Raw genomic sequence first — 19,270 nt, 5'->3', positions numbered from 1 at the left:
CACGGTGTAAGTCTCCTAATATTCCAGGCAGCAGCTCTGCAGTAAATCTGCTTGTGGGCTGTTTCCATACTCAAGGTTTATTATTATCCTTGTCTACTTTACAGTGGAAGTAGTAGTCACGCTCATGTCAACTCAAGGGTCTCCATCCCTTCCCCTTTGGACATGGTGCACCTGGACCTGCCAGAGCTGGAGGCTGAGGACACGCTAGAGCTGCAGTTCCAGCAGCTGAGCCTGCCCCAGCTCTGCGTCTCCATCCTGGAGTGTGCCGTTCCTCTCTTAAGAACAGGTTGGTTGTGCTTGAAGTCAGAGTTCCTTTTGTATACTTTGTGTTTGTTTTGTCTCTTTTCTAGGACTCTAATTTTTCTCGTTTTTGCTTTCTATCTGTCTTAGGACCTTTAAAATCTGGATTTACTTATCTTTTGGGGTACAAATTCCTAAGAACTTAGTAAGGTCTTTATTATCCCTTAATTAAACGTGGATGCCATGGAGCACTTTTCAGATAGAGTATCCCCTTCCATTGCTGGCCTTTTATTGCACAGACTTCCATTTGTGTGTGGCTATTTTAAAGGTAAGCACTGAAAAAACAATGCAACTGGAGTAAGTTAGAGAAGATGGATTGGCATGAATAGACCAGAATAAAAAACTCTTTGGCTTTTGCTCTTTAGAAATTTCTTGAGTTGCTTTCAGTTGTTCACTCCTCCTACTCAGTTTTTACTTGAGCTATGAAACATGTTAAAAACCGTAACAGACCCAACACTGGATTTGTACCTTTGCAGTAATTTCTTTTTCTTAAAAAACAAAACTCAGAAAACCCAAATGTTCTGGAGTTACATTTTCTCTCAAATGTGCTGGGTAAGTTTGCAAAGATGTACTGCAGTGTACACTGGGATGTCTTTGTGATTTTAGTGGAGAGTGATAAGAAGGATAATAATATGGCCAGTGTCCAACAGAGCCTAGTAATCAAACAAGTTACCACGCATTGAGTACCTGCTGTGCTCGGCTACCGGATGTGGTCTTGTGCACATTATTCTATGCACTCCTCACACCAGCCCATTTTATACATCCCTTAGTGGTAATTACTGCTTTTCTCCCTGTTTTACAATGAGGAAGCTGAGGTTTAGAGTGCTTTAGAAACTTATCCAAAGTCAAACAGTGAGGAACAGAGGCTTGAACTACGGTTCTGAGACCAAAGTCCATGCATTTTGCAAGGTGAAGAAAGGTTTGGAATAAATAATGATTTTTATTCTCTAAATATATACATTTTAAGTAGTTGATAAACTTGTCAAAATACAAATACAAGATAAATAGGTTTTGTTTTTTTTCGTTTATACTGGCTGAGTAAAAAATCTGTCCCATGCTGATGGTTCTTTAAGTCCTATGGCTATTCTTTGCCTGCTTGGAAGTGATAGGGAAGAAGGCCGGAGGTAGGTGTATATTTGGGAACATGAACAATTTTTTTTTTATTCTGAAGAAAACGCTATACCTTAACTTCTCACTGACTGAAGAACTCTGCTTCCAGGAGTGAGGGATACATATTAATTCACGTACTAATAATGTGACATGAAGGAAGATCTGAACTCTGGCATCATCAGTTGTATATGTTTGTCTGCATGGTGTACTGAGGAGGACAGTTTTAGATTTAATGGTTTTGCATTTAACCTTTTCTTAATTTGCTGTAAAAAGTCAGATTGATAATTATAGAGCTGTATCATGGTACATAAAATTTTCTAAATGTTCTCTTGCCCTTTTGTGGAAAATTATTGCATAATTTGCATTTGTTCAGTGTCGTAAGAGATTTGTAAGAGAATTTGCTCCAGCTGTTCTCATGAAACAATTAATCTAGACCCTTATGATCTGGTAGTTTGTTTTACTTTTATTCATTAGAAATTGACCTTTGGTATGTGGGACAGGAAAGTCTTGATTGAACATTCACCGTACTTAGAATTATGGGCGGTGGAATTCCTTTGTTATTCTGTCTCTGTGGAGAAGGGAGATTGCTCAGGTGGGTGTGACTCTGACAGCACAGTTTCCTCCGGAATGTTTTTAGAGTTTAAGGTGAGTGTAGGTTTCCCAGGCAACTCCTGTGTAGGAAACTACTAATTCATGACAAGGCTTAAACCTTCTAGTCCTAAGTGGGAAATTTATTAGACTGCATCTTCTCAACTAAACCTGTGCTTTGTCACCTATTACATGTAACATGGATGGTCTCTGAATCTGAAAAGTTATTTTAATCTATCTCACAGTGCTTTTAGTTAGATTATTGTTATACTCTTCCTGAGTATCTTTCCCACTTAAAAGCACATTTGATTTTTTGTAGTTAAATAGTGTTATGATTGAAACAGAAGTCTAATGGTGATTGTATATTGTGACTTCCCTATTCGTCTCTTTTAAACAATTCTAAAAACATCAAAAAATAAAAAGAGAAATAGGAACTTGGGGGCATTAGCTAACCAGAGGATTGAGCAATATGATGTTCAGCTTTATTTGAATTAACTTTATTTTTCTTCTCTCTCTCTCCTATTTGTATTCCTAGGTAGTAGACAGATGATAATAAGAGTTCTGGAATTGCTTGCAGAGGATATGGTACTTATTGGTGAAGCGATTTCAGCAGATATCTGGGATGACAGCAGTCTTTTTGCTATAGATATGGTGAGAATCAAGGTTTTCCTTGGGATGTGGGTAATAATATTAGTATTTTATTTTATCTTGGTCCTTTTAAGCTGGTTTCATTGTCTCATTAGTCTTTGAAAACTTTCTTTGTTTTAGACACAATAGATCCCAGGCTTATTTTGTGCATAGTCTGGAATAGGCCATTTCTCCAGAGATTCTGGTTACTTTTAATGGGGGAAATGTATATCAAGACCCGAAACAGGCCATTAGGGCTGCTTGTAGTTACAGTGATATCATTCTTTCCCTTCAGTAATAGAACTAGGAAACCTGTATTTAAAAAAAACTCATGAATTCAGACTCTGCTACTTCTGAGCTTCAACTTGTATTTCTTTGCTTGGACTTTATTGTCCTTCATAGATTCTTAGCAACATCAACATAATTGCTTATTAGTTTTAACCTTCAGCATAAAGTAAGTAATTTCACAGTAGCAGTTATTAGTATCACTGTGGTCAATAACTAATAAAGTTCAGGATTTTCTTGCAGTTCTTTTTGACGTAGACTAAGTCTCACTAAGTATATATCTCACTAAGTATATAAAGTCAAAATTCTGTGCCTTAAAGTCACTCAAAAGAATTATTTTCTCTGTTACCAATTCAGTATACAGTTAGATTTTTGTTTCAATTTGTTTTCATTTTTGGGAATTGTTTTCTCTTCATAAAAATGTAACTCAGGGGTGTCTCCCTGCCATCCTGTTTTCTAGTTTATTTTTTCCATTTTTATTTTAGTTTTTGCAAATGTAAGAAAATAAGTACGTAGATTCTTATTCCCCCTCTCACATCTTACATAAAAGGTGGTATATCATATACAGTTTCATACCTTGTTTTTACAACGTAAGAGTAAATCCTGTATAGTAATTAGACTTATTATTGTGACCATTATGTATAGAAATATTGAATCACTATGTTGTGTTAAGTCAGTTATTCTGCAAAAACAAGCAAAGAAACGAACTCAGAGAAAAAAAAGATCAGATTTGTGATTAACAGAGGTGGGAAGTAGGGAGAGGGGGAATTGAAGGAAGGTGATCAAAGGTACAGATTTCCAATTTTAAGATGAATAAGTACTAGGATGTAATGCACAACTGCTGTGTGTTATGTATGAAAGTTGCTAAGAGAGTGAATCCTGAGGATCTCATCACAAGGAAAGGAAACTGTTTTTCTATCTCTCTAATTTTGTTTCTATATGAGATGATGGATGTTCACCAAACTTAACGTGGTCATCATTTCATGATGTATGTAAGTCAAATCATTAAGCTCTGCACTTTAAACTTATACAGTGCTATATGTCAACTATATCTCAATAAAACTGGAAGAGAAAATAATGCATCCTGGATAGATGGATGGATGTAAACGTAGGCATGGAGATTATTCCATGTTCATATGTGAAGATCTTCATTCTTTTTTACAGGCTGCGACTGCTTCACTGTGTATTTATTCACTCAATAAACACATTGATAGACATAATTGCTAACAAAAATGTGAAATGAGTAATGTGCATTTTTTAAAATTAATTAATTTATTTTTGGCTGCGTTGGGTTTTCATTGCCGTGCACGGGCTTTCTCTAGTTGTGGTGAGCGGGGGCTACTCTTCGTTGCATTGTGTGGGCTTCTCATTGCGGTGGCTTCTCTTGTTGCAGAGCACGGGCTCTATGGTGTGCAGGCTTCAGTAGTTGTGGCACGTGGGCTTCAGTAGTTGTGGTTCGCGGGCTCTAGAGTGCAGGCTCAGTAGTTGTGGCGCACGGGCTTAGTTGCTCCGTGGCATGTGGGATCTTCCCGGACCAGGGCTTGAACCCGTGTCCCCTGCATTGGCAGGCGGATTCTTAACCCCTGTGCCACCAGGGAAGCCCTCTCCCAATTTTTTTTATCTACACAAATCTTTTGAAAAGAAACACAACTGAAACATTTTACAGTAGGTGTAATATATTGTTTCAAGTCCTACAATTTATTTATAAAACAGGGATAATAGTTCTTATCTTAGTTTTTTGTTCATCCTTAAGGTTATCACATTATTCTGTAGTACTTTTAGAAGGTTTTCACATATTGAAGGTTTTCAACAAGTGAGTTTTCCTTGAGAAGTGTGAAGAATGTTTTATCAGTTGCTTCTTAAAATAGCTCAAGTTTCTTGGCCAGAACATTTATCTGTAAAAGTTAGTCATTCATTTTTAACTTTTGGCTGCTGATCTTTTATGATTCAATGAATTATTTTTACTTTAAAGGTTAAATCTGTTGTGCAAGTGCCAATTGGTATGTTAGAAATGTTAAATAGTACTGCTGGAAATTATATTTGACTTACTTATTTAAAAGAATAAATGCTTCCTAGGAAAAATCTCATCCCTTTGGGCTATATATTAATAGAAGCAGACAATTAAGTAGAATTCCTTAATGTCCCTACTTTTGTGAGGTTTACACAGAAGGCAGAAGCATATTTTTGTCGTGTCATTAAAGGAACGAAGTAATAAATGTTGACCAATTCAGTAATTAAATGCATGTAGATATGTAATCAATTCTCTAGATCTTTCCAAATAGTGCTAATAGCATTCATGTCTGGAATTCCATAACTCAGTTTATGTAAGCATAGTCAAAGAAATTTTTTCTCCATAAATTGAATATTTTTATTTCAGTCGAAATAAATAAAAGAAGAAATATTTTCACTGAAATTATATTTTGTTAAAATAAAAAATTTTTTTGGTAAGCACTTGTAAAAGTTAGGATGACCTGAAGTATGTCATCCTTTTTTTGCCTACCTATGAAATTAAGTTTGTTTTTTCCTTATTCACATGGTAAGTTAGGTTCACGGGAGTAAGGCTCTTTTCCTCATGCCAGATAACCCCAGACTCTTGGGGCTGTTTTCTGTTCGTTTTTTGCCTTTCTTCTTTCTGTCACTGCTGTCACTCAGTGTCACGAAAAGCAGTGTTTTCTCCTTCTTTATGACTCATTCCTTCTAAATTCCCATCTGACCTGCTGTGAGCTGGTAACTTAGGTTTCCAGGCATGTTGGAAGAATTGCTGGTTGAAGTTCAAGTGAAGTGGAGAGGATTATGAAAGTTTCTAGAGAGAAGGGGTTGGTATCCAGTAAGGGCTCAAGAAGGGGAATTGAACCAGATTGTGAATTTATAATTGGCTGAGTGGAATCTCTAATTAGCATATGCTTTTCCTGCTACTGCCGCCGGTCCAGAGACAGGTGTTTTAGTTCACCAAACATTCTTTGATTGCTCATTATATGCTAGTGATAAATAGAATACTGCCTGCTGTATCAGTAAACAAAGGATGTCACAGTCATCAGTGATTGCAGCCACCTCCGATGGTGAGCTGGTGAGCCGTGAGGAAACTCAGGAAGGAAAAGAATACCTGCCATCTAGCAGCCATCAGACTGCAATGATTTCAGTGAGCCCAGACTCTTGCATCTTCCCGTGCACAGAAAAGCGCTAAATTCCTTAACTTGAGATATGTGGTTCTCCTTAATTAACAGTAATCTTTTGACATTCAGACTCCATGCCCTTCGTTACAAAACTCCCATGTATCCTGGCTCCCCACCTCGCCTCCACGGAGCAGTTCTCTCAGGGTTACTTGAGATGCGGCCTCCTGGGCTTGAAGTCCTAAAAATTCCTGCTGAATAAAACATAACTCTCAACTTCTAGGTTGTGAATAATTTTTTAGTCGACCCTGGGCCCTGGGGGTGCAAGATGTATAAGCAGCAATTCTTTTCACTCTTGTGGGAGTTAGATAAAAAATTGACTGTATTCCCCATGCTGTACATTTCATCCCCATGACTCATTTATTTTGAAATTTGCAGTTTGTACCTCTTAATCTCTCTCACCTATTTCACTCATTCCCCCCCTCTCTTCCCCTCTGGCAGCTACCTGTTCGTTCTCTGTGTCTATGAGTCTGTTTCTGTTTTGAAGTTTGTTCATTTGTTTTTTAGATTCCAAATATAAGTGAAATCATATGTTTTTTGTCTTTATCTGCCTTATTTCACTTAGCATAATACTTTCTGGGTCCATCTGTGTTGTCACAACTGGCAATATTTCATTCTTTTTTATGGCTGATTAATATTCCATTATATGTATATGTGTGTATGTGTTTGTGTACATATGTGCCACATCTTCTTTATCCATTCGTCTGTCGATGGTCACTTAGGTTGTTTCCATATCTTGGCTGTTGTAAATAGAGCTGCTCTAAACGTTGGGGGGCACGTCTCTTTGAACTGGTGTTTTCATTTTTTTTGGATATAAACCCAGAAGTGGAATTGTTGGATTATACAGTAATTCTCGTTTTAGTTTTTTGAGGAATCTCCATGCTTTTTTCTATGGCGGCTGCATCGATTTACATTCCCACCAACAGTGTACAGGGGATCCCTTTTCTCCACATCCTTGTCAACATTTGTATTAGTGGTCTTTTTGTTGATAGCCATTCTGATAGGTGTGAGGTGATATCTCACTGTTGTTCTGATTTGCATTTCTCTGACTAGTAATGTTGAGTATCTTCTCATGTGCCAAGGGTGCTTTGAAAACACTCCCAGCCGAGAATCTCAGGAAGGGCTTTGTGTAAATCGTGGCTGAGCTGAGTTTAAATTACGAACACGATTTGGCTAGGAAAGTAAAGGTAGGGCTTTTTGTCTGGCGGAGGGGAAGAGAATGATGGGGAGGAATGAATAGTGCTGATTGGTGGTCAAGGCTAGGGCTGTTGGGAGGACTGCAAGCAACCAGAGCATAAAACGTGAGGTGGATGTGGTGGGAGAGAGGCTGGAGGGTTCAGGCGGGGTCTGCTCACAGAAGGCTTTTGACGTGCTGCTGAGTAGTTTGGCTGTCATTCTGCAGGCAGGATGAGCTTGCTCTTAAACATAGAAGTGCCTGGTGAGACTTGCATGCAGAACAGTAATTGGCTGCCTTGTAGAAGGGGAGTGGGGAGTGTGAGGCTGGGAGCATATGGGGGAGAGTCACTTATCTCAGAGGCTTTACGGAATCCAAAACCTGTTTTATATTGTGCAGTTAGTGGAGATATTGTGTTTGCACTATAAATTCTGTTTCATTGGGAATAGTTAGAATATTTTGTTCATCTGATATTTTAAGTCTGTAATTTTGTAAAAGCTTTGACTATCCTCTGAAAACTGGCTCTTTTTTTTTTTTTCTGCATCAACTACTTTACAGCTGTTTAAATATCTTTAGCCCAGCAAATTAAAACTGTGGACCAGATAGTATTGTTTTAAAATCCTTTCTTTTCTTAAAACATTAAAAACAAAACACTGGGCTTCCCTGGTGGTGCAGTGGTTGAGAGTCCGCCTGCCGATGCAGGGGATGCAGGTTCGTGCCCCGGTCCGGGAAGATCCCACATGCCGTGGAGCGGCTGGGCCCGTGAGCCATGGCTGCTGAGCCTGCGCGTCCGGAGCCTGTGCTCCGCAACGGGAGAGGCCACAACAGTGAGAGGCCCGTGTACCGCAAAAAAAACCCAAAAAAAAACACTTTTTTTTTTTTTTTGGCTTGGAAGAAGCGTTGGAAATAGTAAAAGCTGCAAGACTGATTCTTACAGTATTTAATACTTCCTTTTTATACTATTTTGAGAAGTACGTCAATTCATCATTAGAATTAGCAAGGTTATTTGAAACAATTTCACAAGCAAATAGATTTTTACAAAAAGCCTTGCGATACTGAGGTCTTAAATGTGTTCATTGATTTAAATTGTAAATTGTCAAAGTTAGTCTTGAATAACAGAGATAGGTTGTTTGTAGACGTAAAAAAGTATTTTAATGGAGAAGCACTGGGTGAAAAATTGCCTGTCCATGTAATAAGACTGTCACTGTGTTTCTAATTTGTTTTCTGTAGACCAGTGGTTATTAATATAAGTGCTATTAAAATTTTCTATTTTAATTTTGTAAGGGTGGCCCTACGTTTGGTTGAAATTTTTAACTTTTAGTTTTATTTCCGTGGGCTCAAAGAACATAGTCTTAAATATACACTGACCATTTTTTGCGATTAAGTAAATGGCTAGTTTTAGTCAGTGTTCCTTGGAAACTCGAGGAGTTGTAGTCTTTGAAATGTTGAAAGTTTATATCTGTTTAATTTATCAATTAAGGTAAAAAAGACTGAGTTAAAACCTTTAAATCCAACTTCACGTTTTGCTTCATATTTATGTTATTCAGACCACAATGACTCATTCATGTTGGGTCTTTACTCTCTATTATGCACTTCATCAATAGAAAATTACCTAATTTATCTAATTTTTTTGTTCTTAATTATTCATTATTTATATTTCATACATTTTTGTTCATATTTCACTACACTAGTTTTTTTTGAATTTTTGAATTTTATTTTATGTATTTTTTTATACAGCAGGTCCTTATTAGTCATCAGTTTTATACACATCAGTGTATACATGTCAATCCCAATCTCCCAGTTCATCCCACCATCACCCCCACCCCGCCACTTCCCCCCTTGGTGTCCATACGTTTGTTCTCTACATCTGTGTCTCTATTTCTGCCCTGCAAACTGGTTCATCTGTACCATTTTTCTAGGTTCCACATATATGTGCTAATATACGATATTTGTTTTTCTCTTTCTGACTTACTTCACTCTGTATGACAGTCTCTAGATCCATCCATGTCTCTACAAATGACCCAATTTCGTTCCTTTTTATGGCTGAGTAATATTCCATTGTATATATGTGCCACATCTTCTTTATGCATTTGTCTGTCAATGGGCATTCAGGTTGCTTCCATGTCCTGGCAATTGTAAACAGTACTGCAATGAACATTGGGGTGCATGTGTCTTTTTGAATTATGATTTTCTCTGGGTATATGCCCCATAGTGGGATTGCTGGGTCATGGTCATTCTATATTTAGTTTTTTAAGGGACCTCCATACTGTTCTCCATAGTGGCTGTATCAATTTACATTCCCACCAACAGTGCAAGAGGGTTCCCTTTTCTCCACACCCTCTCCAGCATTTATTGTTTGTAGATTTTTTGATGATGCCCATTCTCACTGGTGTGAGGTGATACCTCATTGTAGTTTTGATTTGCATTTCCCTAATAATTAGTGACGTTGAGCATCCTTTCATGTGTTTGTTGGCAATCTGTATATCTTCTCTGGAGAAATGTCTGTTTAGGTCTTCTGCCCATTTTTGGATTGGGTTGTTTGTTTGTTTTATATTGAGCTACTTGAGCTGTTTATATATTTTGGAGATTAATCCTTTGTTGATTCATTTGCAAATATTTTCTCCCATTCTGAGGGTTGTCTTTTCGTCTTGTTCGTAGTTTTCTTTGCTTTGCAAAAGCTTTTAAGTTTCATTAGGTCCTGTTAGTTTATTTTTGTTTTTATTTCCATTACTCTAGGAGGCGGGTCAAAAAGGACCTTGCTGTGATTTATGCCAAAGAGTGTTCTTCCTATGTTTTCCTCTAAGACTTTTCTAGTGTCCAGCCTTACATTTAGGTCTTTAATCGTTTTGAGTTTATTTTTGTGTATGGTGTTAGGGAGTGTTCTAATTTCATTCTTTTACATGTAGCTGTCCAGTTTTCCCAGCACCACTTCTTGAAGAGACTGTCTTTTCTCTATTTTATATCCTTGCCTCCTTTGTCATAGATTAGTTGACCATAGGTGCATGGGTTTATCTCTGGTCTTTCTATCCTGTACCATTTATCTATATTTCTGTTTTTGTGCCAGTACCCTATTTTCTTGATTACTGTAGCTTTGTAGTATAGTCTGAAGTCAGAGAGTCTGATTCCTCCAGCTCTGTTTTTCTTTCTCAAGATTGCTTTGGCTATTCGGGATCTTTTGTGTTTCCATACAAATTGTGAAATTTTTTGTTCTAGTTCTGTAAAAAATGCCATTGGTAGTTTGATAGGGATTGCACTGAATTTGTAGATTGCTTTTGGTAGTATGGTCATTTTCACAATGTTGATTCTTCCAATCCAAGAACGTGGTATATCTCTCTATCTGTTTGTGTCATCTTTGGTTTCTTTCATCAGTGTCTTATAGTTCTCTGAGTACAGTCTTTTACCTCCTTAGATAGGTTTATTCCTAGGTGTTTTATTCTTTTTTTTGCAGTGGTGAATGGGATTGTTTCCTTAATTTAGCTTTCACATTTTTCATCATTAGTATAGGAATGCAAGAGATTTCTGTGCATTAATTTTGTATCCTGCAACTTTACCAAATTCATTGATTAGCTCTAGTAGTTTTCTGGTAGCATCTTTAGGATTCTCTATGTGTAGTATCATGTAATCTGCAAACAGTGACAGTTTCACTTTTTCTTTTCCAATTTGTATTCCTTTTATTTATTTTTCTTCTCTGATTGCTGTGGCTAGGACTTCCAAAACTATGTTGAATAATAGTGGTGAGAGTGGACATCCTTGTCTTATTCCTGATCTTCGAAGAAATGCTTTCAGTTTTTCACCATTGAGGATGATGTCTGCTGTGGGTTTGTTGTATATGATCTTTATTTTGTTGAGGTAGGTTCCCTCCATGCCCCCTTTCTGGAGAGTTTTCATCATAAATGGGTGTTGATTTTGTCAGAAGTTTTTTCTACATCTATTGAGATGATCATATGGTTTTTATTCTTCAGTTTGTTAATATGGTGTATCACATTGATTGATTTGCATATATTGAAGAATCCTTGCATCCCTGGGATAAATCCCACTTGATCATGGTGTATGATCCTTTTAATGTGTTGTTGGATTCTGTTTGCTAGTATTTTGTTGAGGATTTTTGCATCTATATTCATCAGTGCTATTGGTCTGTAATTTTCTTTTTTTGTAGTATCTTTGTCTGGTTTGGGTATCAGGGTGATGGTGGCCTCATAGAAAGAGTTTGGGAGTGTTCCTTCCTCTGCAATTTTTTGGAAGAGTTTTAGAAGAATGGGTGTTAGCTCTTCTCTAAATGTTTGATAGAATTCACCTGTGAAGCCATCTGGTCCTGGACTTTTTGTTTGTTGGAAGATTTTTAATCACAGTTTCGATTTCATTACTTATGATTGGTCTGTTCATATTTTCTATTTCTTCCTGTTTAGTCTTGGAAGGTTATTACCTTTCTAAGAGTTTGTCCATTTCTTCCAGGTTGTCCACTTTATTGGGATAGAGGTGCTTGTAGTAGTCTCTTAGGATGCTTTGTATTTCTGTGGTGTCTGTTGTAACTTCTCCTTTTTCATTTCTAATATTATTGATTTGAGTCCTCTCCCTCTTTTTCTTGATGAGTCTGGCTAAAGGTTTATCAATTTTGTTTATCTTCTCAAAGAACCAGCTTTTAGTTTTATTGATCTTTGCTATTGTTTTCTTTGTTTCTATTTCGTTTATTTCTGCTCTGATCTTTATGATTTCTTTCCTTCTACTAACTTTGGGTTTTGTTTGTACTTTCTCTAGTTCCTTTAGGTGTAAGGTTAGATTGTTTTTTTGAGATTTTTCTCACTACACTAATTTTTAACCTTTTATGTACAAAGATAGTCTTTTTTGTATGTGTAGATTATTTTTGATTTTTACTTCAGTATGAAATCATATTTCACGTACAGAGAAATTTAACCTTTTTTAGTACAGTTATTATACTTGGTCTTCATGCAGAAGTTTTGCTATCTCTTTTGTTTCCTTTTTTTTTTTACTCTATAGATTATTTTATCTTCCTTTTACTTCTGTAGTGATTTGGAAAGTATCATAGTTGTAATGTTATTTGTGTTTATCTTTAAATTTTTCAAATGATCCATGTAAGTAACAAAAAAATGTTTACTCCTTTATATAATTTTTAAAATTTTGTAAAATATACATAACATAAAATTTACCATTTAACTCTTTTTGAGTGTATAATTCAGTGGCATTAGGCACATTCACATTGTTGTACAATTGTCACCATTATCTGTCTCCAAAACTTTTTCATCATCTCAGAGTGAAACTCCACACCCACTAAACAATAACTCCCCACTCTCCTCTTCCCCCAGTCCCTGATAACCACTCTTCTACCTTGTTTCTTTATGAATTTGTATATTTTAGGTGCCTCATATAAGAGGAATCATACAGTACTTGTCTTTTTGTATCTGGCTTATTTTACTTAATGTTTTCAAGAGTCATCTTGTTGTAGCATGTGTCAAAATGTCATTCCCTTTTAAGGCTGAATATTTCATTGTATGTATACCATCTACTGCATATTGTTTATACATTCATATGTTGATAGACACATTTCTACCTTTTGGCTGTTGTGAATAATGTTGCTGTGAACATTGATGTACAAATAAGTGTTTGAAATCCCTGCTTTCGATTCTTTTGGCCATATACTCAGAAGTGACATTGCTGGATCATATGGTAATTCTATGTTTAATGTTTTGAGGAACTGCCATACTATTTCCACAGTGACTGAACCTTTTACATTTCCACCAGCAATGCACAGGTGCTCCAGTTTCTCCACATCCTCGTCAACATTTGTTATTTCCTATTATTTTTGATAATGTCCATCCTAATGGATGTGAAGTGTATCTATTGTGGCTTTGATACTTTATGTAACTTTTATAGGCCCCATGTCTTTTAGTTTTATTTCGTGTTTATTTATCCTTGAATTAAAAAATTTCTGACACACATTATATTTTTGTCTTCAGTTTACTGGTAATTTCTCATTTTAATTTTCATAAATTTTCCATGGAAAGTTGAGAGTGAGAACCCCAGTGCTTTTTTTGTTCTACCCTTTTTCTGATACTGTCCTTTCAGCAGCTAGTTTATAGGGTTATGTCAACATATCTAGGATATATTTTGGTCTATGTTGTTATTACTTGCCAGTTAGTCTACTGTATTTTAGATTTCATGTTTTATGCATACCTTTCAATTTAAAAGATACAACTTCTATTTAAGGAGTAAGGTATCTAGAAATTCATGATGGTGGAACATTTGCTCTGAAACCACCTTATTACCTGAAGAGAGATTATACAATTTAATATTTCATTGTTTTTTAATTATTTGACTCCCCCTGTTTCATTTCTTTAGTAACTTTGGGATCACTTTGAGGGCAGGGATCATGTCTCTTGAACTAATGCATTTTCCCCCATATACCTGCCACTGTGTTAAGCATACACTAAGTCCAATAAATATTGGATGAGAGATTTACATGCAGTGTTCAGAGTTGGAACAATTAAGCACTAGAAACTAGGAGGAACTAATGGATCATTAAGTTTTTGTATTTTGTTTATTTTTATTTATTATTAGTTAGAATTCATATTAAATACTTAAAAATTGTTAGCTTTTTAAAAAATTTAGGTATACTTATCATTCTTTCCTATCGTTAAAAGTATCTCAGCATGTATTGGTTATTCTTATAGGGAGGAATACATTTATATTATTTAATGATAACATTTTATATTGTTCTCCATGATATTTCTATATTAGCCCCTAAAATTGATTGTTTTCTTCTGTTTCGTGTTAAAACGTTTGCAGAAAAAGAAACTGCTCATGGTGTTGGGGTCCCTTGGAGACAGCATGTGCTACCATAAAAGCAACATCAGTTTGGAACAACCAGAGGCGGTGCTGGTGCACCACAGGATGGCCTTTGTCAGCATTTCGCTGTTTGCAGTCCGACTGCTGCAGACGCTTCTCCCTGTTGAAAAGGTAAGGCGGGTAGCGTGGCTCTGTTGTAGTTTACTGGGTGTTACAGTCACTGTTCTGTTGTAGATTCCTTCTGATCATTTCATGGTGTACAAAGATTATATTGGAAATGCAGAAATTGAGAAATGGCTAACATTTTTTATTAGTTTTAACAAATAAATTGATAGAAAAAAATACTCATTTTTTAAGATAACTTTTAAAAACTGTGGTGTAATATGTTGAGAAAGGTGCACAGTTCAGTGCATTTTTACTAAGTGAATATATCTGTGTTTAGAAAGTGACCACCCCCCAAAACATGAAGTAGAACATGACCAGCCTTTCAAGGCCGCTTCCCGTCGCTTAACCTCTCCTCTCCCCACCCCTGCAAGCTAAACTCCTTTCTGACTTCTGTCACCATAGAGGGGTTTTTCTGTTTTTGAGCTTTATATAAATAGATGTATAAAGTATGTAATTGCTCAAGATTTTTTTTTTTTGAGATTCATTTTTGTTGTTGCTTGTAGCAGTTGTTTGTTAATTTTTATTGCAAAATACTATTCCATTATGTGACTGTATGTTAAAGGTGATTTTAATAGGTGTAAACATTTCTTTTAAATCATCTTATTGACTGTACTTTAAAGTGGAGGTTATATCTCTGAATTTGAACGTTGGTGGTAAAAATATCTCAAATGACTCATATGCAAGTGTTGTGTAGTGAACTTATTGCAAAAAGAAAGGTGTAGCATCGTGCTTAACTGAAGGTATGGGAAAAATTACTGCAGCTAAAGAACCATTTCCTGTGCCTTTTGTTGTCCTTTGTTATAGCCACTTGCCCTTTTGCTCCATAGAATTCTGCAGAGCATGTAGTCTAAACTCCATTTTTTTTTTTTTTTTTTGCGGTACGTGGGCCTCTCACTGTTGTGGCCTCTCCTGTTGCGGAGCACAGGCTCCGGACACGCAGGCTCAGCGGCCATGGCTCACAGGCCCAGCCGCTCCGTGGTATGTGGGATCTTCCTGGACCGGGGCACGAACCCGCGTCCCCTGCATCGGCAGGCGGACTCTCAACCACTGTGCCACCAGGGAAGCCCTAAACTCCAGTTTTTAATAACACATATGCAATATATGCAAAATAGTATCAGGTCATCTGGAAAAATAAGAATAGAACATTAAATTTTAAATATAGTATTTTCCTTTAGGGAAAATAACATTTCTGTTAATTTTAATTTTTAACTTTTTTATTAATTGTTATGTTTCTGAATAACACTCTCTGTTAAAGAGTGATAATTTTCCAAGGCATAAACATTATAAATTGAAGAATTTCAGTCATATAAGACTGGAATTGCATTTAAAATATAGGTGTCTCAACTTTACATGATAATGTTATATAACTGAAAAATTAGTAGTGCTACAATAACTTGTTACTAAGTATTACAAATGATCAATCTATGTATAGGTTGAGGTATTTTTGGAAAAGTTACTTGTCAGTTGTACCGTAGAGCTTATTTATGGCTTTTTTGATTATAGAGTTTTTTTCATCTATATGCTTATTTGGGCAGGAATCAAAATAGAAGTCAATAATTTATTTTATTTGACTTACTTTAGTGTTAGAATAATGTAAAGCCAACTCTCCATGTCTTTTTTTAAGGTAGCTATTTTTTGTTTTTGAAGGCAAATCAGTATCTGTCATTTTGGGGAGCTCTTTTAAATATGTAGCTTGGAACTTCATTGGAACAGTAAGTGGGGTCATTGAAGAGATTGTAATTAAGGTATCAGCTTATAGATGGTTATAACTGCTTTGATTGCTTAACTAAGAACTTTAAAATGAGATCTAAACAAACATGCTCTTCCTTCAGTTTATATGAATGCAAGGCTGTGCTGCCCTCTGCCTGTTGCTGGCCCACCAAACATTGAAGTGGAATTTGGACTCTGAAACTTTCTACCTGAAAAGTGGCTTTTAAATGTTTGAGTTGCCACTTACCAAATATGTAATTTTGAAGTTGGAAAATGATATAGTATGAATCTATGTAGAGATTTCCTGAATTTGAATGTTTTGACAAAATGCCCTGAAGACCTTTTCTGAAATTGATAATTGCTGATTTTAAATGAATTTGGAGAATACCCATGTATAGGTTAAAATGATGCATTGGTAAATGTTATTACCAATGTTATAAATTAAAATTAAAAGTGTTCTGGTTGGGTAAATCAAATTGGTAAGACAAATGAAGTTAACTTCATATGGGGGAACCATCTGGGAAATAAGAGCTAAAAATACTGGTCCTATGCCAGAAGCAAGATCCCAGAGCATCCTAGGAACCCCTGTGACCCTTTCTCAGCCAAGCAGACTGAAGGTAGGGAAGAATTTATACCACAGGATTTTGACTTTTTTAGTGAGGTATGTAAAATCTAATAATTGGGTGTAGCTGATTGATTCAGAGCAGCATTTCTCAAAGTGTAATGTGCACCCAGATCACCCAGAGATCTTGTTAATCCGATCTTGCATGTTCTGGTCTGTAAGGTCTGGATAGGGCCTAAGAATCCGTACTTCTGACAGGCCATGCCAGGATAACGCCCTGGCTGCTCTGAGTGGCAGGTTTAGAGAAAACAGTATTATACCCCTCCTCCTCCAGCACGCACGAGATGACGATGTTGACTCTTTTCTAATACTGGTAATGGCTTTCCACTGAAATGTCATCACTTTTAGTCCCAACTGACATGAGACTAATGCTTATATATGTAGGACCACCGTCTTCAGTCTGGGGTGTAAACTGTGATGGGTCCATTGGCCATGCAAGGATTAAACGTATGACCTTACCTTGGTGCTTTGAGTTGCTGAGAGGAGTTTCAGATGTAGGTATGCAGAGTGAAAATGTCAGAATTCCTTAATGATGGGATGAAAAGAGGAAAGAAAGGAAATTAGTGCTTACTGAATGTGATATGCCAGACATCTGCCCAGTGCTTATTTAATCCTCACATCAGCTATTCTTATTTTTCTGCCTAGAGTCAGAGAAAGCGCCTTTAAACTAAAACACAGTGCCTTTGGAGTTAGACCCACTAGGATTTACTATCTTAGCGCAGAGCCCCACTCACTGAGTCTCCTTTGCTAATTCCTCTCTATCTTCCTAACCTCTTAAAGGGGTGGAACCCCAGGACTGGCCCTGGCCCTCATGAGATATCATCCCATTTTGGTCTTTAAGTGCCATCTATTTGCGGACACCTCCCAAACTTATATTTTCAGACAACACGTGTCACCTGAACCACAAACTCATAAGTATATATCCAATATCCTTTTTGACATCGTCACTTGACAGCTGATATCTCCGACTGAACATGCCCCAAGCCTTACTTCCCTGCACAAATGTGTTCTTCCTCTAGTCTTCCCTAGCTCAGTAAATGGCACCTTCATTCTAATTGATTGTTGATCAGGAAAAAACCTTAGAGTCATCCTTGATTCCTGTCTTTCACACACACTTAGATCCAATCCCTGAGCAAAATGTGTTATTTCTCCTTTGAACGTCTATCCAGAACCTGAACACTTCTCACCACTCCCACTGCTGCTACCTGAGTTTAAGCCACCATCCTGTCTTGCCTGGATTATTGCAGTAACCTCCTCCTTGGTCTCTCAGCTTCCACCCTTGCTCTTTTCCATCTGTTCTCTCCAGACTCATCCTGAGGCTTGCTCAAAACCTTCCAATGCTCCTTCTGAGGACAAGTCCTTATAATGACCCAAGGCCTTACCTGATCCGGCACCACCGCCCCCTGACTCCATCCCTCAGCACTAGCTCCAGTGGCCTCCTTGCTGTCAAATATACTCTGTGTCCGAGCCTCTGTACTTTCTGTTCCCTCTTCTGTGAGTGCTTTTCCCTCAGATATCCACTCCTCCAGTTCTCTGCTTAGATGTTACCTTATCAGAGAGGCCTTCCTCTGCTTCCATCTCCTGTAACTTCTCTATTCTTCTCCATCTTTCCTATCCCCTGTTTTTAAAATTTTCTTAGCACTCCTAGCCACACTGGACAAGTATGGTTTACTCTATGCTTTCTCCACTGGAGTGTTAACTTCGTGAGGGCAGAGGTTCTGTTTTATTTCCTGCTGTGTCCCTAGGATCTGGAATGGTGCCTGGCATACGGTAGGGGCCCAGTGAGTATTTGCTGAGTGAGCAAAGAATTGGTGACTAGGTAATTTAGTTTCTCGCTCTCTCTTTTTTCCCCACTAGGAGAGTTCTTTACAGAATAAGAGAAATTTCTCTCGACTTTATAATTGCTGCTGTCTTAATAGTTGTTTTTTTTTTTTTCATGCTTAGTAACCTAAAATTTTGATTCCTTTAGCTTTTGATATTCATTTGGCAACTGCATTTCATTTAAAAGCATTGTTTAGGGCTTCCCTGGTGGCACAGTGGTTAAGAATCCGCCCGCCAATGAAGGGGACACGGGTTCAAGCCCTGGTCTGGGAGGATCCCACATGCCGGGGAGCAGCTAAGTCCGTGTGCCACAACTACTGAGCCCACCTGCCACAACTACTGAAACCCATGTGCCTAGAGACCATGCTTTGCAACAAGAGAAGCCACCACAATGAGAAGCCTGTGCACCGCAACGAAGAGTAGCCCCTGCTTGATGCAACTAAAGAAAGCCCACGTGCAGCAAAGAAAACCTAATGCAGCCAAAAATAAATAAATTAATTAAAAATAATAAAGAACAGTAATTCTAAAAAAAAAAAGCATTGTTTAGCAGATTTAGTTCTTAGACTTTCAGGCAGTTAATGATTATCCTTAAAATAGGTTATCCATGAAAAAATTATGACCAAACCTACTTTAATAAAGGCAGCATTTCAGCCGTAGTAGTAAACCCTGCCAAATGGTTTTCTCTGAACATTGAATTTTCAGGCCTCTTCATTTTCTTAATTCATGCATAAAATCCTATTACAAAGCTAGAATCATTAAAAGAAACAAAACCCAGCAAAGGGTTTTTTTAGTCTTAAATCAATTGATTTAAGTTATAAAACATACACTATTTCATTTGGGCCCCTTGATTTTATACTAATTAAAGGTCAGTCTTTTGTGAGTGTTCTAGAACTATTT

The 19,270-nt window shown here is 37.1% G+C and overlaps 1 protein-coding gene across 12 annotated transcripts in view; it reads left to right on the top strand.

Moving 5' to 3' along the window:
* RTTN (rotatin) overlaps nucleotides 1–19,270 on the top strand; it is a 163,723-nt gene that overhangs the window by 14,314 nt on the left and 130,139 nt on the right. For all 12 annotated transcript variants that reach the window (XM_089895303.1, XM_089895309.1, XM_030762001.2 and 9 more), the window contains 3 exons: nucleotides 105–286; nucleotides 2,534–2,649; nucleotides 14,056–14,226. In XM_089895303.1, the coding sequence (XP_089751429.1) occupies nucleotides 105–286; nucleotides 2,534–2,649; nucleotides 14,056–14,226 (469 nt within the window). The remainder of the gene's footprint in view (nucleotides 1–104; nucleotides 287–2,533; nucleotides 2,650–14,055; nucleotides 14,227–19,270) is intronic.

The sequence above is a fragment of the Delphinapterus leucas genome, chromosome 14 (genome assembly GCF_059928025.1).
Source record: "Delphinapterus leucas isolate spDelLeu-1000000601 "Yukka" chromosome 14, BTC_Dleu_Yukka2, whole genome shotgun sequence".
In the NCBI taxonomy this organism is placed as follows: Eukaryota; Metazoa; Chordata; class Mammalia; order Artiodactyla; family Monodontidae; genus Delphinapterus; species Delphinapterus leucas.
This window is presented reverse-complemented; position numbering and strand designations above follow the sequence as displayed.